Source organism: Anser brachyrhynchus (assembly GCF_964034855.1).
Source record: "Anser brachyrhynchus genome assembly, chromosome: 18".
NCBI classification, from domain to species: domain Eukaryota; kingdom Metazoa; phylum Chordata; class Aves; order Anseriformes; family Anatidae; genus Anser; species Anser brachyrhynchus.
In genome coordinates this window covers 4,637,861-4,659,726 of record NC_137711.1, presented here as the reverse complement: position 1 = coordinate 4,659,726, position 21,866 = coordinate 4,637,861, and the positions used below count along the sequence as shown (strand labels likewise).

The 21,866-nt window shown below is 44.6% G+C and overlaps 1 protein-coding gene across 7 annotated transcripts in view; it reads left to right on the top strand.

The window, feature by feature from the left end:
- RAB11FIP4 (RAB11 family interacting protein 4) overlaps positions 1 to 20,451 on the top strand; it is a 118,288-nt gene extending 97,837 nt beyond the window's left edge. For 4 of the 7 annotated variants that reach the window (XM_080561199.1, XM_080561201.1, XM_080561197.1 and 1 more), the window contains 12 exons: positions 5,533 to 5,756; positions 9,050 to 9,241; positions 10,765 to 10,899; positions 12,382 to 12,417; positions 13,344 to 13,443; positions 13,799 to 13,902; positions 14,451 to 14,591; positions 15,150 to 15,231; positions 15,530 to 15,667; positions 16,172 to 16,330; positions 16,683 to 16,826; positions 18,590 to 20,451. In XM_080561199.1, the coding sequence (XP_080417325.1) occupies positions 5,533 to 5,756; positions 9,050 to 9,241; positions 10,765 to 10,899; positions 12,382 to 12,417; positions 13,344 to 13,443; positions 13,799 to 13,902; positions 14,451 to 14,591; positions 15,150 to 15,231; positions 15,530 to 15,667; positions 16,172 to 16,330; positions 16,683 to 16,826; positions 18,590 to 18,706 (1,572 nt within the window). In that variant the 3' untranslated portion in view covers positions 18,707 to 20,451. Of the gene's footprint in view, positions 1 to 397; positions 549 to 5,532; positions 5,757 to 9,049; positions 9,242 to 10,764; positions 10,900 to 12,381; positions 12,418 to 13,343; positions 13,444 to 13,798; positions 13,903 to 14,450; positions 14,592 to 15,149; positions 15,232 to 15,529; positions 15,668 to 16,171; positions 16,331 to 16,682; positions 16,827 to 18,589 lie in introns of those variants that run through there. The other 3 variants (XM_080561200.1, XM_080561198.1, XM_080561202.1) reach the window with 2 other exon arrangements.
- The last annotated feature ends 1,415 nt before the right edge of the window (positions 20,452 to 21,866 follow it).

Below are 21,866 nucleotides of genomic sequence, written 5' to 3'. Positions count from 1 at the left end.
CTAAACAGCTGGATGGAGCTATTGCAACGAACAAACTGATGGGTGGCCCTGGTGTAACTTCTTATTTGAACAGCATAGTAAAACAGCCATCCTCTGCACGCTGATGCTGAACCCTCTGAGAGGTGTTAAACCCCCAGCTATTTGGGGAAACGTGCAGCTCTTTCCATGCTGCAGCAGGAGGTGTGGGGCAGCCCCGAGCCTTGTGCTTAGCCACAGCCACGTGGGCGAGAGCCGGCAGCTTCCCTGGGGACACCGACGCAGCAGCATGGTCTCGCGTAGCGCTTCTGCATTTTCCTCTTACGTAGTTTGTCCCCTTCCCAGTCAGATCGAGGGATGTGTCGGCACCTCCCAGCCTCTGCCCGAGCGCTGAAAAGGAAATACGCTGGGGGAGGAACCTGTGCTTCAGTTATAGCCAACGTAGTGTAAATACGCAACCATTTGTATGGGAGTGGTGTTTTTCTAGATTGTTGGTGAGAAACGCCTCACGGCCTTCTTCATTACCCGGTAATTAGACGAACGCTCCCAACGCAGTGGCTGCTTACATAAAGGTGAGTGCCTGGGATTTTCTCCGTGGTGGATGTGTGACAGTAAGTAGTGTTTTCTCTGAGCCCACCAAGCCTGGCACACTTCCACGTGGTGCCTCTTCCCTTCCAGCTGTGGTGGGGGACTTTTCCTGCACTTGTGCTGGGAAGAAGCTGGAAGAGGAGGGTGCGGGGACTCCAGGCTTGCATCTGTCCCATGGCTAATCAATTCGGATTGTCCAAAGGGTGCAGGGGAAGGGCATGGTCCTGGCAAGGGAAGCGTACAAGGCACTTCTTGTTTCTGGTGGTGTTTGTGGTGGTTCTGGCTCCTGCCAATTGAATCGTCTTGGGGGGGGGGACTTGGATCATCTCATCTTCCCTGCTGGCTCTGGAATGGCCTAAGGGATAGTCTGTCAAAGTGTCAGAGGTGCTGGTGATTTGGCTGTGGTGGGAGTGAATTTTAACTAGGATCGCTCTTCAGCATGCATGTACTGCCGTAGGCATGCCGTGTAGCCTGTCTGCCAGCCCAGTTACTTTCAGCTGCTTTGTGTGCGTATTCCAGGGATTGTTTCCAACCTGGGAAAGCCCGGCCAGGCCACTGCAGGGCAAGGCAGAGATGCGTTCCCCTACCCACCTGGTGCTGGCGCTGCTTTCCTGCCCCATGAGGACCAGAGCAGCCCACGGGAATCGCCAGCTTCTGGCTCCTGCTTCTGGTCGGGGTGGCTGCGCGAAGGCAGGCTGTGCTTACTCATCTGGCTTCAATGCGGCCACACAATTGCCTCTCTCGAGGATGGGAATTCATTAGTTGCTGTGAAGTGGCCTCAGATCTTTGGGCAGCAGGTGCTTCTATAGAGCAAACTGTTGCTGAATATTCAGCAGTTGCTGTACGAGTGCCTGGCGTGCTGCCTGTGGAGCACTTGGAGACATCTTGAGCATCCAGTTCAAGTGCAAAGGACTTGCTGCTTTAGTGCTACCCACAGCGTTGTTGTGTTGGTGCTGTTTTAACTTTATTTTTTTAATGTGAATATTTCAAGATAATAAGCGCAACAATTTCATCTCTTTTGACTCAGCCAAGGAAGAAGGGAGCTGCCCAGTAGAACGAGAAGCACAGTGATTCATATTCAGGGTGTCAGATCTGCTTTCTCCCATTGGTTTCAGTTTATGCATGTGCACTGAGAACAAGTGACTCAGGACAGAAGTGTCTCCTAATCTTTAACATACTGCTTAGGTTCACGCCAGCTCTTTTAAGGCTACCTGAATAATGTTGGGTCTTGCCAAGCTCTAATTTGGGACATGAAGTCCTGGAGGTACCTACCCATGAAGGAGTAAATTGAGACCGTAAGTGGTGCATTCGGCGCCTCTTTTTTTTTTTTTTTTTTTAAAGGAGGAGTTTCGTTCCCTTAGGTGTGGTCTGTAAACAGCTTGTGCTAGATGGCAGCATTGAAACTAGGTGCTGTGAGAACCTGTGATCGCTGAACAATTGCCCCTTTAAATAAATGTCTTGCAGCCTTAGTCAGCAAAGTGTGGATGCCGGTGTATTGTTGGTAGTGACATGCCCCGGTTCTGACTTCTCGTACTAGAGGCTTTCTCAACCTGTTGTACTTGCTTCAAAGGTTATTCTTCTGCTGGTTCTATTCTTCTGGTTATTTAGGCCACAGAAGGAAAACTTCGTGTGGCTGGGTACCTGTGTAACGGGGACAGCTGTGCTTAAAGCTGGTTTCACCGAGCGAGCCTTGGTGGTGCTGCCCACGTCCCCTGCTCTACAGGATTTCTGTGCACATCGGAGAGATCCTCGTGCCTGGAAACACCGCGTTATTACTGGTGGTAATAACGCCTTGATCTCCTACTGCTTAACAGCTGAGCACACAGATCGTACCCACAGAAAATGATCACGCAGGCTTCAGCCCCGCAGTGGCTGTATCTGGTCTGCATTGTGCACGGCTTGCTGAAGCAAGGACCTCGAGCACCTAGATGTGAATCACCAGGAGCTGAGCCTCCCTGGCAGGGCTGCGTTTTGTCATGCTGCTTGCTTTGGAAGGGCTGGGTGTGTGCCCAGGCGGGGGGGCTCAGTGCTGTGGCTGCCAGGTACTCGGAGAGGGACAGTACTAGGAGGAGATACTAGGAGGGCCAGCTTCCAGAAGGGCTTCTGAGGCAGGCAGCGAGGTGTTTCAGTGGTTGTAGAGCAGATGTTCGGGCTTAGATGGGTCACTGCCTCAAAGAGCTCGTTTCTTTTTTTTTTTTTTCCACGGAGCTTGGAAGTGTTTAGGAGCAGAATGATTAGGCTTTGAAAAAGAAAGCATGGTACTAACCGGCATGGGTACAGTGTGATCTGTGCTGTAGCTATGGATCAGAACTCTAACACCAGTAAATACGTGATGGCTGGGTTGGCAGAAAGTGACAGAGAAGAAAAGTGAGCCTTCAGTCTTTATAGATGACACTGCACGTTTAATTGCTAATGCTCTTTTTTTTAAAGAGCATCTAGGATGTTATTATTAGTAACGTGGTGTTACCTACAGGGAGCAAGAACGGAGTCTTTCGTGCTCTTTTTGACCTTTACTTTCTTGTGTTAATTTGTTTAATACCAGTGAGATCTGTCTGCTGTAAAGACTCCAGAAAAGATGTGCTGATGGGGAGGGAGGGCTGTGCAGGAGTCCTTTCTTTCTCTCCTCCCTTGATTTGCAAACCCGTACTTCAGGGATCCCCTGTGTGCTCCGTGCCTCTCTGCCCATCTTGGATCAGATTTTTACCAGCTGGTGCAATTCCATAATGGCAGTCAGGGCTTAATTGCATTAATTTTTTAAAGAGAAATGGGAGCTCTGTGCCTCTGGGGCTTAGCACAAAGCAGAACACTTAAGGGAAATGTTAGAGTAAATAAACTCTCCTGGATACTGCTGAAACATCTCAATTGCTCTTAACAATCTTTACTTTTCCAATACCTATTAAAAAGGTCTTACTGCTTGTGCTGTTTGTAGATCCCCAGGCACTTTGCAAAGAACAATTGTAAGAACAATTGTGATCGCCCCTTCTTCTGAGGGTGCGAGGTGCAGGTCAGAAGATGTGCTGAAGAGCCCGGGGCTGCAGCAGGAGCAGGGCAGTCGCCAGCCAAGCTGCCAGCTCCCTGCGGAGGAGGGCTCGTGCCCACGCCGAAGGTGTGGTGCTGGCTCAGAGCTGGAAATTTGACTGCATGAGGCAGTGAGGCTTCAGGAAATACCATGTGGATAGACCAAAAGTAAAACCTTTCGGACATGTCTTGGAATGGTACCGAGGAAATGTTTCAAGCTTACTAAGGCTGACACTGAAAAGGGGGGGAAGGCGTGTGTACGTGGGCACATCCCTGTACAATGCTGAAGTGTCTCACTGGTGTTACCTGTGTACCTGAAAGACCTGTTGAGAAGTCAGCTAGAAAAACATCCAGATATTTGCTCTGGGTGCCTGTCTGGAGATCCAAACACTGCAGGTAAAGCTGTCCTTTTGGCTGCTCAGATGTTCATTAGTTAATTAGGCTTGAGCAAGTGGGGATGCTCTGGAATTTCTTAATCATCAGTGTGCTAGGAATTTTCACAGTCATAAAAATATTTCAGGAAAACATGGAAAACGAGACCTGCGTTTCCAGATGTTGCAGATCTCAAAATCCTGCAGCCTCTGGATGATTCCTACTGTGCTGAGGTGGAAAAACGACCAAGAAAAATTGGTGTCACTGGTGTAGAGCACCACAAGTGCTGTAACAGGGGATTTAATCCCCCATGGCACTAGCATAGGAGTGCCCAGAGGCTGCGGGGAACTGCCTGAAGCCATGGCACTGCCAGCAGCACCTCTGTAACAGCATCCCAGGAAACATGCTTGCCAGGAGGGCAGCTGGTGCTGTCGGCGGTGCCAGGCTGCCGCTGCCCTGGGATTTCTTGGAAGGAGCAGGGCAGGAGGACAGTTGGACCTAAATACAAACTGTTTCTGTGAATGAAATGCTTCGTTACTTGTGCCAGTGAACTAAGCCTTAACTTGCTGGCAGTAGTTCAGCGGTAAAGCTGCCTGTGGAGCGAGCAGGTGAGCTTTTGAGCGGGGCTCCGAGTCAGAGCATTTGCGTGCGTCGCTGCCGAGCCCTGAGCAACTTGTGTCTCACTGGATGGGAACTGCCAAAGCAGTACTGTGCTGTCACATATCAGACAAAGGACGGAGTAAAATGTTAGGCTTCATTTTCTCAATTAAGAATTTTTTGTTTGTCCTTCAAGGACAAGAAAACACAAAGCAGCTTGTCCTGACTATTGTGAATGTTCATGGGGCAAGAGGGGGAGGGAGGGGACGAGCAGCAACAGGGAAGTGTTGCAGCAATAAGGATGACGTCTTACTTTAGCTAGTACTTAATTAAGACTGGTTCCAGGAAGAGGGAACAGATGGCTTTGTGCTTTTTGAGGCTTTTGGGGGCTTTTCCTTAACTCTGCCTGTCTCCCTCCTGCCACTCTCTCGTGCCTTTGATTCCTGGTAAGTCTTGGTTGGTGGTGGCAATGTTTTAACACCTGCCGACTTCCCACCCCCTCCAAAATACAGATTTTTGCTCACCCGTGAGACAGAGTAAGGTGTTACACTTATCTGGGTTGCTTTTGTTTAATTGATCATACCTGAAGTGTGAAGTAACTGAGAGTTGGTCCTGCGGTAAGCTTCTTACAAAGGATGCTTCTTCACAGATTAAAAATCCTTTGGGGATATTTATTACTCTGATTGCATTTTGACAGTAAATTAGGCCCAAACTGACTGCATGTTATAACTGGGTCTTGCATCTCTCCTGTGGAAGAGACAGCAGGTCAGGGGCAGTGATCAAGCTCCTATGTGGAAGGTGCAAGCTGCCCTAGGGGCTTGCAGGATCTGGCCTTTGAAAAGCATGTCAAGCTTTTTGTTTTATGGCTTTAGTACCACTCATGCTTATTAGGGCATCCAGAGGGTGGGTTACTGCTTCCCCTGTATCCTCTTAGCTGCCTTGGGGGATGATCTGAATTGCCTCCCAATTCTTCTTTTCCAGGGTGGTGAAATCCAGGACTGTGCCTACCTGGACAGCGAAGGTGCCTACAGTGAGTCAGAGCTCTTTCCTGATGACGACACGATGACGCTAGCACAGCAAGAGGTTCACCATGAGTCTGACATGGACAGTGCCATCGAGAGTGCCCAGAGCTCAGAGGCCTCTGACGTGTGTCGGATTGAGGAGAAGGACGGTGTGCTTGGTGGCCTATTCCTGCCTGGTGACAAGTGAGTGGTGGTTTTGCCTCATGACAGCTCTGTTTTGAGGCATTTGTAAAAGGACCAGGGCGGAAAAAGCCTTTATTTGACTGATCCCTCCAGAAGGAGGCTGAGGATGCTTGAAGGATTTAGATATTTGATATCCTTTTAAAATATAAGGGTGATAGATCTCCAGAGCCTCTAAGTGGCTTAGACAGTCTCAGCCCAGGCTTCTTTTGGTGTGTTCTGTGAACACCCATGGAACTTCTGTGTTGTGTGTCAAAGTGAAAACATTGGGTTGTCCATCTCCAGAAAGGATCGCTTTATTGGCATCCCCACAAACTTAGGATCTTCTGTGTTACTGCCCTTTATGTGCTGGAGTTGAAACAAATACTTTCCCCATATTGTGCTACGTTGTGGTATGTTGCTTTAGCCTTTTGTTTGTCTAGGTATCTGAAGATAAGGGCGCTGCTGATCTGCTTTGTGACTCCATGTACCAAATTAATTCTGTGTTTCTAATTTTCCATGATCGTTAGTGTTCAACAGTAACTGGTGTTTAACACAGGGTGTCCTGCCATGTGTGTGTGTAACCATAGTTTGCTGCTAACACAAGAGTGTCTCAGTAATCCTAACTTGACTCTTTACAGGTGTGTACCCAGGGATGCTGTTAAACGCTGACTTGCAGGGGAAGGGACCCAAACTGATCTAATCCTGCTTTCCACTGAGTTAATGTAGTAGCACAGGACAGAGCTCACCTGGGCTTGCTTTATAAGCCTCTGCCCTTTCTTCCTTATTTTTGGCTTGTCCTCTTGGTTTGTGCCTCTTGAGTTTCTTTCCTTGCTCAGGCAGTTGTCCTCTCTCCTGGGCCTGATCGGGTGCTCTCTATTCAGCCTCATTCCTGCTCTCCTGAGTTTCTCAGCTAGATGAGATCTGGCCTTCTCCCACTTGCCCTAGCAACTCCAGAGACTTTGTCAAGCTAACTCCAGTTCTTCATGAGCACTTTATCAAACTTTTCTCCTTACTTTGCCATTCCCAGTTCTCTCTAAGCACCCACCCTTGCAGTGGCTGACTTTTACCCATATTGCTTTTGAAATGAATATCTTTCCTCCAAAGTGCGTAATTCGGGGGGGAATTCCTAATTGTGAATGAGGATGGGATGGAACTTTGTGCATCCTGTACAACTCCATCTGGGTAGGCTGGGAACTACTAAAAGCTACAATGCTACTACTAAAAAATCTTGCTTTATCCTTCAAGGCCTACTCAGCTTCGGTAAATTTGGAAAGCTTCATGCTCTTGTACTAAAAGTAACAAGAGAGGTTTCTGCCTTGGCTGAACCCAGATACCTGCTTGTTGCAGAAGCAGGTGGGTTGTGCGTCAGCTGTGTGTCAGCACTTGGCAAAGTCCTGCTCTGAAGAACAGAAAGTAGCTTTAGAAAAACACACACACTCTGAAAGCTTCCTTTAGAAACTGTTAGAATGGGAAAACCAGCTTCTTTTAGCAACTCCCTTAAAATGACTGAGCAACTCCTAGGAAGTTTCCAGTCTGAGGCTGATTTTGAGTTCAGGATCCATCCTGGCCATGGCCTGTTTCAGCCCAAGCAGCTTAGAGGTTGGCAAAGCTTACCAATGAAAAGTTCTAAGCAACACTGCCAAGTCCAGCAGTGGTGACTGATTGTAGCGTAGCTGCCGTAAGAGAAATAAGAAAGGATGACTGTAAGACTTAGCCAAGTGTTAGGGTTAACAGGCTGCCAAACAGCAGTCTGTTAGCAAGTGGTGCTGTTCAAGGCCTGTCTGTGCAGGAGTGTGGATTTTATTGACAGTTATATGTTGTCATCCCAACTGAGGCCTCGACATCAGCTTCCAACCTTGGTGGAAGTGTTATGAGGAGCTTCTTCCTAAACTGATTTAGTGTAACAACACTGAGATGAAAACACGGCAGTTGTAATTACGCAGATTGTAGTTGCCCAAAATCTTCATCAATGCATAGTACGCCTGTGGCACAGCAGCTCTTTATGAATAGATGAGAGTGTGATATGTCAAGCTTCTCACTAAGCCGTCTCCTAGCCAAGGAGCCTTGTTAGATGAAAGTTTGTTCTATTTCTAGACGAGCATTCCTATCTTTCATGATCTTCATCCTTTGATAATGTGCCAGGCTTGACTTGCTGTAATTTCTGTTAGCGTAAGTTAGATAAATGAAGTGCAGGTTGTAATGGATCTCCTCAAAACAGAAGCAACAGAAGAGTATACATGTGTAATGCTGGCTGGCTTCCTCTTCTACTAATTTCTTTTGAAGGGAGGAGATACACAAATAATGTTTGTGTCAACCACCAAAGCAACATGGTTGTGTCTCATGTTTACAGCTCCCCAGCACGGTATTACAGGAAGAGGAATCTCCCTGTTCTCAGAAAGTGCAGGGCATGGTTAGGAGGCTCAAGGCAGGTTCAGAAAAGACACCAAGGAGATGATATGGGTGAGCTGCTGGAGGTCAGCCTCAGCTGGGAGCTACCATCCCTGCAGCAGGCGTCGTGTTGGTCGTGGTGTGTTAGTTGTGGTGTGCTCGACAGTGCTCTGCCAGCTGCTTTGGGCTGCCTGGCTCTGCTGATCCTCGCACAGGTTTGTGTACCTGCATGGCTGCTCTCAGCTCTCAGGTCGTGGGGTCCTGCTGTTCTCTACCTGTTTGGCACTATCTTGGGTAATTCTGTGGTAACAAAGCAGCCGATTCTTGGGGTCCGTATCTCCTCTGAAAGATACGTTTTGTCATGACGGAAAGAAGGGCTGGGATCCAGCCTCGATTAGGTCACATCTCTGGTTTTCGTGACTCTCATTCCCAGCTCGTCTGGCACGTGGTGAGCTGAAGCTGTTTCTGGCCACACAAAAGAGAGTGGCTGAAGCTCATGGGGTGGGGGAGAGGGTTTGTGGAGATTACTGGGAACTGGTTATGGAATGCAGCGGCTGCCTCAGTCTTGTACACATCCCTTTCACTGCCCCATGCGTTTCGGAGACGTCTGCACAGTTCCTGCATCAGCTGAAGTCCCATAAGCAGCAGTCTTGTGGAAATGGTGGCTGAGGGTTGCCAAGCTGTATTATTTAAGCTGCAGTGGCTGGTGTCGATGCAAACCCGTCTCACAGGTAGCTTGTTTGTAGGTTCTCATGCTTTTGTCTTTCAAGGCACCACGACAAATGCACATCAGGTACGTTTGTCACTTCAGTTTTTTAGTGGGCTACAACTTCAAATGAGGGGACAAACCGAAAAGGTGGAAGACTCCATGTGAGGTTAGATGCTATCAAAGTCAGCCTTCCAGACGTTTTGACCTCTTGTTTCAGGTCAAGTCCTCACAACCCTTCTGCAGCATCTGACCTCTCCACTTACTCCACCGCCTCTCTGATCAGTAATGAAGAACAGTTTGAAGACTATGGGGAAGGAGATGATGTGGATTTTACTCCCAGTAGCCCATGCCCTGATGATGAGACCAGAACCAACGCCTACTCTGACCTTGGCTCATCTGTATCTTCCAGGTTGCTCCTTATTCATTAATTTTTTTTCATTTTTTTTGTTCTTCTCTGAGCCTGGGTGACCATACCAGGATTTCCAGTGGTAACAGACTTGCCTTTAAAGAAAAATACAATCCGTTCATTTTCTGCCCTCCAATTGACAGACTACACTTGATAATCAGAGTTATAGCAAATACATTGCTTCTGGTAGCTACTGTTGGGTTCTGCTGAAATAACTGTGCTGCTCTGCTTGTAGAGTTTTCTTTCGATTGCAAGCAGCAGGTATCACAGTTGGGGGTAGTATTGGAAGTTACCTGCTGTAAGTCAGATACCAGCTTAGTGCTATGCACCTAGTGCTATGCACTAGCCTTGGTGCAATGGAGAGAAGATCTGCAAGAGCTGTTCCTCATTAATACTGCAAATCCTTAATATTATCCTGTAAGATGAAGTTCCGTATACAGACGGGCTGGTGTGAAACAAGCATCTACATTGACTTAGAATGTCTTTGAGAACATAAGCAAGCAGTTGCTGTCTGTTAGGAGCTGGAAATGCCGCCACAGTCCACCAGTTCCTGGATGCAACCACACTCTCGGTAGCTTTTATGTCCTATGACCGAGTCAGTTGCTGATTTAAAATCCTTCTCCAAGCAAGGGAGTGGGTGAGCAGGGTTGGGGAAGAGCCAAGCATGTTGAAGACTAGGATTTGTCTACTCAAATCACTAGTGCATGAAGGTCTTGTGCTTGATTGCTGACAAGCTGACTGCATCCCACTGTTCCACATGCAACCCTGGCGTGCCACCCCATGTTTCACGGACCTCCATGATCCAGCCTCACCGCTGCCATCACAATGCATGCAGAGCCAGCATCCCTCTGTGCTGCCCTTTCATGATAATGGCTTGTGTTCTTCATCCCTCATTTCCTCAAGCTTATGCAGTTCTTTCCATTCCTGGGGCTCTGTGCATTTCATGCCATGATTGGTCTTTTTTTATTTCAGTTTATTTTCCCTTTATCATGCAAAGAACTACTGATATCTCCTCTTTAGACCGATGTCCACCTCTCCCTACCTCCTCATTCCAGGGTTCCCTCTGCCCTACCATCTGCGGGGTTTCACGTGATTTCTCCCTGCCAGGCCACTCTGTTTTCATCTTCCTGCCTTTCTCCTGGATGAGGGAGCCTTCAGGTTGCATGCCACACATGGGCAAGATAGGCAAGAAGAGAGAGGGGGACACTGCTGAGGTGGAACATACTACTGTAGCTGCCTTTGCTACATGCATCACATGGGCTCTGTGCATCTTGTGCTGTTCTTCCAGTTGCCCAAACCGGTTCTTTCCACTGATACCCAGAACGTGTCTTCTGGAAAGCCTCAGCTCAGGCAGGTAGAATTGCCCTTAAACGAGCATTCCTCATCATCACCTCTAAGACAGATGGGCCGTGGAGAGAGGTGGTTCCCCACATCTCTCGTCTGTGATTCTGACACACAGCCAAGAGGCAAAACCTTCTCAGGGTTGGTTACTATAGCCAGTAATCTCTCTCCTTTCCTGCAAACAGTGCTGGCCAAACACCCCGAAAAATGAGGCATGTTTATAACAGCGAGTTACTGGATGTTTACTGCTCACAGTGCTGCAAAAAGATAAATCTGCTCAACGATTTGGAAGCCAGGCTGAAAAACTTGAAAGCAAACAGGTAAGCAGCCTATTGCACTGCTTTTAGCAATGCTGCCTTGAAATACAACCATCTATTGGCAGGAGGGGAGGAAGAAAAACTCTCTGCTTCCCTGTGTCCCATTCGGTCTTACACACATTGTGTTGCTCTTGCAACAGCTGTTTCTAGTAAGAAAGTCAGACCTTGACATCTAGCATGAACAAATATGCTGTTCCTCATTAAGTAATAAGTATTTTTTCTGTCTTGAGTGTATTAATGCTGTCTATGCCTTAAATATTTCAACCAATGGGCTCTTTGATGACAGAGTGAGAGTGATATTTCCAGGATTTTTTCCCAGGAAGTGGGGTCTGCAGTACTGCTTAGTGCAGATCTACGATCAGCTTTGTTTTTCTACAGGTAGGAAGGAATGATCTTGGCAGATCCTTAGCTAATGTGTGTAACTTTACATATACCTCTCATGAAGCTATTGGTCAGCAGAAGTGCTTCAGTACTGTGGGGTTTTTTCCCTCCTAAAGGGAACTTGAAAAAATGATGAATCCTAGGGCAGAAGTGACTTTGGGGGTGTTCGTAATTTCAGCTTTCCTTACATTTCTATCCCTGTTACTCCAACCACTTCTAAGCTGTGCTGAGCCCTTAGAAGGAATCCGTCACTTCCAACAATCAGCTGGGTTTTTTGAAGGAGATTATTCGGTGAGCTTCTAGCTCCCTCTAGAAACTGAATGTAACTCCTGCCTGTCTACATAGTCCTTGGCTCAGAGTACAGTGCTCAGAGCTTCTTCCCTTGATGACACAGTAGCATCGTACTTGATAGGAACAGTGTTCCTGCCCTAGCGAGGACTCTGCTAAAACCCAGACCGTGCCTAGCTAGACCTTTGGTAGTTTTTTGAGTGAGGTTGTACATACCTGGCTGAAAGAGGGTGGTGCTCTAATACAGAGCTTTGCGCCCAGAGACGTGGCATTTTGTCAAGAGATGCAACTGGATATTTTGATTTGGTTCTAGTGCTCTTGTCTGGAATCCAGTCCCTCCTTTGGATAATACTAGTCTTTAGATGCGAAAGGAAACTAAAAATTGAGAGCATTTCAGTTTCTGTGCTGAGCTGGGAAGCATTATGGTGAAGGATAAGCTATCTGTTTATAAAATCATCTGAAATTTGGGAATCCCAAATAAACATCCATTACTAACTCAGTGTCCTTTTGTGATGTTTCTAATGTTAGCTTCACTCTGATTTACACTGACAAATTTCTGCTAAACATAACAGTACTTGCAGATTGACGTATTAATGATCACAGTAACTTGTGGCTCCACTCATCTTCACATTGTTAATAACTGCAGATTTTGATTGAGTTGTCTCAGAACATCATTCACAGAACCTTTTTTTTTTCACTAAGAAAGTCAATATTATGTTTCATTGTGCAATTCAGTTGAAGATTAAACTGAGATTGAATTCAACACTGATCAAATAAGTGTTTAATTCCTGTATCATGCCTTCTGTATCCTTGTAGCCCTAACAGGAAAATATCAAGCACAGCTTTTGGAAGGTAAGTGTCTTCAACTTTTTTTTTCTGAATACTTGTGGAATCAGCTGTAACAATTCCATAACTGGGAGTAGGAGGAGAGAGGAGGAATAAGCTTGGTAAAGCAAGCTAAGCTTTCAAGGAAAGAGGCCTATATTTGGGTAGCAGTGTTACAGAATGTAGAAGTTACTTCTAGTCTTGGAGCAGGTCCCTGGACTGGGAAGAGCTCTGCTAAGAAGAACACAGATAGTTGCTTGGTTGTCTGTCAGTTGTTTTCCTTTAAATTGTTATTCCGTCATTCTAGCTACTGCTTCTTTCACCCTCATAGTACAGGACTTTTTGTTGTTTTTGTTGCTGAAATGCAAAGGATAGCAAGAGCATGCCTTTGGAAAGGACATACTTAGTCGTGGTCTTCCTTCGGCTGAATAAACCAGCCCTGGGCTCGGTAGGGCTGGAAGTTTCAAGAATATTTTAGATGCTCTCCAGTATTATTGTATTCTGACAGTATTCTCTATTGGGAACTGAGATTCAGATTTCTTTTTTTTTCTCCTGTTTTTAAAGAAGCTCTTACTGTATGAAAATTTCTAGATTAGCTGTACCAACCAGTGCACAGTGGTAACCTTTGGATTTCTAATAAGGCAAATGTAACTTGATATGTAGTGTGAATAAAGTTAAGCAGGCTTAAAACAATGCTAATGCTGGTGACAGGTCCTATCAAAAAGAACAGAGAGCTCACACTCTGGAACTAATGTCGTTGGTTGTGCTCAGTATGACTTCATTTAGCTACCAGTCTCTTGTAAGAGTTGTGCTTAAGTAGTTGTAATTGTCATTGAAATGATTGCACAGATTTTAGCACTGGATGTTGTATGTGCAAAGCCAGGCTATAAGACAGCATCTACACTCCTTTTCCTCCTTCCTCAAGTAAAATAATTATCTTTCTGATTTTTCAGACAGCTCTTCCACAATAGCAACTTCAGCAGCAGTAATGGCAGCACAGAAGACCTGTTCAGAGACAGTATAGACTCCTGTGATAATGATATAACTGAAAAGGTAAGAAGCTGTGTGCATTGCAATTAATGTACCTAAACAAATCCTGCTGGAGGCGTATATCAATTGAGGAAGCTGTGTTTCTCACAGTTACCAGTGATACGAAGTAGTTCATTCAAATTGTCTAAGGTATTCCATTAATATTAAAACTCTTTTTCACAAAAATGAAGGAGCTATGGAAGTACAGATCTAGGGGCATTGTATTGGTACCTCTTTACTGTGTGTTTGCATTGATCACCTTGAAGGGAAGTGTGCCCTCTTTTAAATGGCTACCATAGCAAAATGTCCATTAGAAAAGGTGCAGGGGTGTATGAAGAGATTCAGACTCTCAGTTCTTCTTTTCCACCCTCCCTTCCAGGTAACGTACCTAGAAAAAAAAGTTACAGAATTGGAGAATGATAGCCTAACAAATGGTGACCTGAAGAGCAAACTGAAACAAGAGAACACGCAGCTAGTTCACAGGTAATGAAGCACAGAGCCAGTTCTCTATCATGTCACAGCAGTGCTAGAACAAAGCTGGAGGGAAAGAACATGTCTACCTGTAAAATGTGACTGAGTTTTCTGCCTCAGTACTGATGGAACAAAGCAAGGCTTCATGTGAGAAGTGGAATAGGGCTGCCTTGCTGAATTTTTAGCAAACAGAGGCACATTTCTAGTGCAGAGAGATGTTACTAACTCATATAGAACAAGCTCTTTTGTTATAAGGCAGGTTACCATTGGGTTTTATAATGTGCATAGAAAGAACAGTAGGCTGGTGCTGGGGAGAATAGACAGACTTCTTGAGACTGAAAATGAAGGAATAATAGATGTACTGATACTACTTAATTCTGTGCATGTTGGGAAGATTAAATACCAAGAGAGCTACTGGGAGAGGTTAAATGTTGAGGAAGATGGTGAAGTAGAATGGAATAAAGAAGTGAGGAGGGAAGCAGGCAATGAAGTTGCATGCATTTTTTAATTTTTTAAATACATATGAATCTGTTACTGAAAATGAGACTTGGCTTCCTTAGAGTTCATGAGCTGGAAGAATTATTGAAAGACCAAGAGACATCAGCAGAACAGACCTTGGAAGAAGAGATAAAGAGACATCGAGAAGCATATAGCAAGTATGAAAAAGAGAAAGGCACAGAAATTGAACTGCTAAACACAAGGTAAGAAACATCTTGGTCCCACCCAGGACAGAGTACGTTTTTTTTTTTTCCTCTTCCTCTTTCTTCTGTATGTAAATGTAGGCTGATCACACCCAGACAGCGCACCAGTGGTTACAGGGTAATAGTTCTACAGAGTAGCCATGCAGTTGCATGTCTAATACCCTTTTTGCCCAGTCATAGAGGGTGGTTTACATTAGTGCTTTTATATACGTGGCCCGTGTAGACAGCTTAGCTGGTTACTAGGCATGGATTCAAGGAGGGAGTTGTGGCCAGCTGTACCAGACATTTGTCTCTGTATTCGTTTCTTTATACTCGATTCTTTTTAGATATCGGTTGTGATGAATATAAGAAATCACATGTCAGCATAGCATTTTTGGCCCTAAAAACAAACAAACAAAAAGGAACCCAATAACTCATGATAAAAATGCCAGGATTAGAAAGGTTTTCTTCACTGGTCTTTCTGTCAAGTGCAAGCAAAATAGCTTTTTAGAGCATGTTGTTTTGCATGTCTGTATTCTTGAAGAGACATTTGCTGTAAGACTTGTATTATTGATACAGGGTTCAGCAACTGGAAGACGAAAATGGTGAGCTGAAAAGCACTGTCACACGACTGAAATCGCAAACAGAGAGATTAGATGAGGTAACAAAACTCTCGAGTGCTGATTGAGTCCTTGATGTCAAGTGCAAATTGACAGCAGCTTGATTTGTGCAAAGGCAAACTCCTATAGTGATTCACTCTGGTTTTGTAACTGGCCTTCCCTAAATGGGAATATTAATGGGATTGGAGCATTGGTCACCTTTAGTGGCAGAAACGCCCTGAGACACGTGCCAGTTTACCTGTCTATATGTAATATAGATGTGTCTGTAGATTTGTGTTGTAAAACTGCGGATGGCTCTTGCATTTGCAAGCTAGCTGTGAAGTCCCCCATATATTCCAGGAGAGGCAACGTATGTCAGACAGGTTGGAGGACACTAGTCTGCGACTGAAGGATGAGATGGATTTGTACAAGAGAATGATGGATAAGCTGCGGCAGAACAGACTGGAATTTAACAAGGAGAGGGAAGCAACACAGGAGGTAGGTGTGAGGAGGGTTGTAAGATCAGGCAATTGCATTTTATCTGCATGGAAGCCATCCGAAAAAGTATAGACAGACAGGATGAACACTGAAAATACAACATCCAGTGAATATATTACTGGATTGTATTTCTATGAGAGGGATACCCATACGGTGATGAATGTTGCAAGAATACTTAATAAATGACAATCCCGAAGGGTTTACAACTCTTTGAGAACTTGAAGTCTTGAATGCGTGCCATAAGATTGCTTTACTAAGCTTGCAAGGAGAATTATACCTCTCAGATGCCAAGCTTGGATATCAGAGCCTCTTCCAGCTCTGAAACAGTGTAGGTGATTTGCCCTTCCACAGAAGGCAAGAGGCTGTATTTAGGAGTGTCTGGCCTTGACCAGGCTTACACAGTGCTCTTGTCACAGTGCAAAGGTGCAGCAAAGAGATGGCTGCTGCCAAGGAGGGCTGGTTATGCAGAGACTGGAGAGACATGGCCTTATTGTGTGTCTGCAGCTCATTGAGGACTTGCGGAAGGAACTGGAGCACTTGCAGCTCTACAAGCTGGAATGTGAGCGTCCTGGACGTGGGAGAAGTTCTTCATCCAGCGTGAGTGAATTCAATGCCAAAACCAGAGAGGTGGAAATGGAGCATGAAATAAAACGGCTGAAGCAGGTGAGCAGGGAAGGGCCCCACAGTCCCTGGGTGAGTCCCAGTGAACTGTGCAGGACTGCTCTGAAAAATGCCTATAGCTGCACATCCTAGGATGCTGCTTCAAAGTTTTTGTGTCCCCTCCTGCTTCCCCTTTAAGTGCAGGATGTGCCTGGCATTCGTCTAGGATTTATTTGTACAGGAGATAAAAGTTGTGCACCTAGGAAACACCTGCAGTTCAGGTGGGGACAACTTGCCACTGGTAAGAGAGTTGCGAGCTTGCAGCCTTACTGTATCTCATCCACACTAGCTGTGATTTTTTTTATGAATCCTTGTAAGAATAACTTAAAAGGAATGTCTTTTCTTCCTTACGTAGGAGAATCAGAAACTTCGTGACCAAAATGATGACCTTAATGGACAGATCCTTAGTCTGAGTCTTTATGAAGCTAAAAATCTCTTTGCAACACAAACAAAAGCCCAGTCATTGGCTGCTGAAATTGATTCTGCATCAAGAGATGAGGTAATATACCTTTTTATTAAGTATTAAATCCAAAAATCTATTTTTTTTCAATTTAATTAGCTGTCAAGGTTAAATTGTCTGAAGATGACAAGAGAGCAACAGAAAAAATTGTTTTGTTAGTTCAAGAGTATTAGAAGATTGATTTGAATGAACAATGGTTTAGGGGCTCCTTTTAACATAACTCTTCCATTTCTGCATCTCGAAGTTGGAATTACTAGAACCTCAGTGAACTGTTTTACAATGTATTTATTTTAACATCTATCTTACAGGGGACTGTGGTATTATGGTGTTAACTTCATATAGACATTGCTGTAGCTAGTTAATTAAATCTTCACTTTCCATTCTAAATTTAGTTCTAAGTTACTTCAGTAACAAGCTTTCACTTAGATCTAAATTTGTGCTGTAATAGAGCTGAATTCTTGCAGAAGTAGGCAGTGTGCAAGTGATGATCTGGTAATGCTTTCAAAGGTGATGTAGGAGACTGTTTGCATGTGGGCTGCATCAAGCTGGTACAGCTTCCTTTAATCTGCCGGACAGATCAAGAGATCAGGCCAACAGAAACGTAGGAGTTCCCAGGGAAAAAGACAAGTTGGGGACGAAAGAGTTTAAAACGAATTGTTTGCTTTTACGCTTTGTTCTTTTTCTGGACAGAACTTCCCATTTCTTCTGTAAGAGGAAACTTTCTTACCCAGTTTGTACTGGAATGGCCCTGTTAGCCTTAGCCCTTGGATGGTTCCCTTAAAGTGAATTACATACTCAAATTTCTTGCTGCACTGTGAAGAAATGGGGTTTAATTGTTGCACTCTAATTGAGTAAAAGCAAATTGGGTTTTGCTATTGTCAAGGCATCTTTATTTCTCCTTCTGAGTCTCATGGCTCTGGCTCATGCAGAGAATACCCAGCACTCCTCTAAAGGAGCAGTGTGCCTTGCAGCTGTGACCCAGGCTTAGTAAACCTCCCAGACCAGCATAATGCTTTCCCATTGTGCTGGTTATCCTGGATAATCAAAGTGAAGGTGAGAGGCTGCAGGTTCAGTGTGGGACTTCCTTGCAGGCTAATGCAAATGGACACCTGAATCACATTAGCTTTAGGAGGATCTGCAGTTTTGACACTTCTGGGTAGCTTTGGCAGCTTGACATTAAACATGCTGTGTATGAAAAAGCAAGCTGTTTTCAACTTGGAAATATTAAAGGGCCTTTCACAGCTCAAAGGTCTAGTGAAACACAAGATGTATTTAATGTAGGAGTATAAGTAGCTAAGGTTAGTGGGTGTTTTTTTGTTTTGTTTTGTATGGCTTTTAGGAAAAAAAAAAAACTATGCATATGATACAAAGGGAGCTCCTGTTGTTCCTAGCCCAAAACACTGAAATCCATGTTCTGCTCAGCAATCTTCCATGCAAATCTACTGAAATCTAAAGCAAGATGGGTACCATGAAGTTTCCTGCATTGAGATGAGTTCTTGCTCATCCATGGTGTGGGTACAGGATGGATTGGTGTGCTAGATGTGGAATTTGTGTTTCAAATGACCTGCCAAAAGATACCTGGTGGTGACTGCCTACCGCTTTCCTAAATAATAAAGGTCTTTCATATGCAAATCCTTTCTAACAGAGATAAAGGAAGGAGGCAGAGGTAGAATATCTGTCATGTAAGGTAATGATAAGGTAATGGTGATCTTGAGCAGGCACTTGTCTCTTGCCTTGCTGAATTCATGCCATTATGTAAACTAGTTACAGTGCTGGAGGAGTAACTTTGAAATGTGTTTCAGCTCATGGAAGCCCTTAAAGAACAGGAAGAGATAAATTACAGATTGCGACAGTATATGGACAAGATCATTTTGGCAATCCTAGATCACAACCCATCTATCTTGGAAATAAAGAATTGAAGAGAACACAAAAAGGAAAAGCAGCAACTGCCTGATATCTCTGCACATGCCACTGGATCTAAACAACACTGATACTGTAAATCTATAAATATATATATACACTACGTGTGAGTGTGGGTGCGCGGGTGTGTTTATATGATGTACACTGTTATTTGTCGTTGAATTGGCTTGGTTAGACTTTTTCCATGCACTTTCAATACCTGTGACAAGATAGATACTGTATATTAATGTAATAACAATATAACTGGATCATGCTGTTTTAGATACTGGACAAAATGATTCTACCTCTAGTTGTAAAGGTAAAAAAGACAATGGAAACATATGGATGTGACCCTAACTTTAGGAGCAAGAATTGTTCTTTCGTTCTTCCAGGAATTTGGGTACCACAAACCGATCAACATACCCAGGTTCAGTTCCTGACTGGTGCTGACTGTGTAATTTCCTATTCAATTTAGCTTTATTACTTAAACCACACATGGGAAAAGAAAATTTGGGGAAAAGGAGAGACACAAAGTATGAGAAAGAAGTGGAAGACATTGCTGAATTGTTGCTATCTGTGTAAAATCACCATCCACTTGTTTGCCATTGTCAGCACAAAGTGCTTTTTATAGGAGATCACTCTGGAGCCTGCTTTGGGATGCTCTGAGCCAGCCCACTCTTTAGTGTATGTGCACGCATGTGTATGTTTTATGCCAGGGTCCCTGTAGCATTGAGGCTAAGAAGCTCTTCAAATCTATTCCCCTATTTTCAGGGGTTTATCATGGGCCATTGATATGAATTCTGGGATCCTACACTGTAATGTTGAAGATTTCACTGAAGAAATATGCCAATTCTTTAAAAAAAAAAAAAAGAGAAAAAAAGGAAAAATTGCATGAAATAGCCCACTTCTTGGGGAGGAGGAGCTGCCCTTGAAATCAGGTGATAAGTTGCTTTCCCACTGCCAGACACTGCACTCTGTGGAGTGACCGAGTGACCTTTTTGTGGGCAAGCTGCAGGGAGGACCATCTCTGTCCTAACACAGCGCTGCAGAGAAGTCTGCCGTGGAGTGACTTTTACCTATAGGGCAGTAAAAAGCAAAAGAGTTTGGTCTTGCAGAAGTTACCAATCCAGACTGAGTACACATGTACATATCTGAAGCTCTGAATAGGGAATACATCCTGATTTACTGAGCAGTTGTGCAGGTGCTTAACTTTAAATGCGTACTGTGACTGCTCGTAGAATTCAGTGGGACAGAACAAAAGCTTTAAAGTTGAGTGTGTGCTAAAATGCTGCCTTAAAGAGGGATGGAATTCAACACGTGCCTGTGTTTTCCTTAGCTGGATCTGTGTACTGTAGGGCTAGGACCTTTTTAACCAATAATTACTGCAACTTATATAAAAGAAGCTGATGGAATCGGCTGATAGTTAAATGCTTAAAAAAAAAATTATTCCATGCACATTTTTAAGTAAAAATTTCACACTTCAAATTCCTTTAGATTGATGCCAACTGACACAGAAAAATAGGCCCAAGTATCTGGCTTTTCCCAATGCATAGAGATGTTTCCTCTATTGAATACACTCCCCAGAAGAATGTTACAGTAGCAATGACTGTGCTTTTCTGTGTATTTCTTGCTGTTGGCACTGTCTTGCCCCTAGTATTCTCTTGATGTATCTTGGTGTGTATATGTGATGCATTTTTCGGGATTTGAATACATACAATATGTATTCAGTTATGGATGTAAATATATATACATATATTTTTCTGAAGTCTCTGTGATCTTGCCTTCAGTGATGTGTTACTGGAGTGATGAAAAGGGAGGGGGGGGAAATACTGAATTCAGGCTTTGTTGAAGGCAAGAAAATAAATCTGTTTCTATGTATCTGCATTAGGCAGGTGTAAAGTAACTGGAAAGCCAGAAGGGACCAGAGGGATAATCATGGGACGCAACATCCCAGCATGCACAGGTGTCGATAGGACTTCATTGCACTGGGAGAAATGTTAGTCTTGTTCAAACAGTAATGTCTTAGGGCTGGATTCCTGAGGCTGTAGGGTAGTCTGGAGGAAGGGATTTAAGGACTAGTCCTTTACCAGCTGGGGATGGTATGAAATGTTCTGTGCTAAAGTGCAGCAGCTTCTGTTTGTGGAGGAACAGGTGGAATGCCAAGGACACCCCCCACGTAGGCACCGTTCCCACTACTGCTGCTTCTGGATGTGCCACCCAGCGGGTAGGAGAGAAATGGTTAAACCAGCCTGACGCTACCTACAGATCCCTGCCAAGAGGACTCCTCACCTGCAATTCAGTGACGACAACTCCATCTGCATGGTGACGTCAGTGGGTTGTGCCAAGGACTTTGCTCTTTTTGTAGGCCGCTGAGAACTGTTTCAAACTGTCAGGTGGCTGTTGCTAACCTCCTGTGACAAGCAGGGCTGGGTGAGCCAGCAGCCCTGCTACCGGAGCTAACCGTGCTTGGTAAGTTACACTTCTGTCCTGCCCCCACACGGCGGATTGAATTATGAGTGAAGCAGTTGCAGGTCAGACTGGTGACTGAATGTTTTTCCCCTAAATATTTTGACATAAACTGGACTTGGCTTCAAAATGTTAATCATCTAAAACCCATTCCTGTTAGGGTCAAACATCAGCAAGTGTTGAGGACTAGTTCACAGAAAATTATGCCGAGCACTTGGGAAGCAGAGCACCTGGCGTACACTGAAACTACAGAGTCCGTGGACTTGAATGGAAGAAGATGTGATTGTAGTGATATCCAGGATTCTGTGCAGGTACTTACACGTAAGAAACGAATGGTTACCAGTAGTGCCTAAAGGTCACTAAATCTGCCTGAAACGCTGGAAGTGGCACACTAACCAAGGGTACCCAGCAGTGAATTTTATAAAGACTTGCAGGACTTCTTGTTTAGCTCTGCATCCAGCTGCTTAAGAATTTAAAAGCTGTTCCTTGCTTTGCAGTGTTTGAATTTGAAAAGATTTGTCTTACTACCATGTTGGTGGTGTTTGTAGCTTTGTTTTATTGCGTAAAGGAGTTGCTTTTCTACTCCTGTGGGTCTGTTGGTGTGGTACTGCTTTCCACAGTGTTCAAATACATATCCAGACACTTTTTGTATTTTACAAGTAGTGAGTTGGAGGTGGGAGAGGCATTTCATTTGCAGATACATTTTAAAGAAAT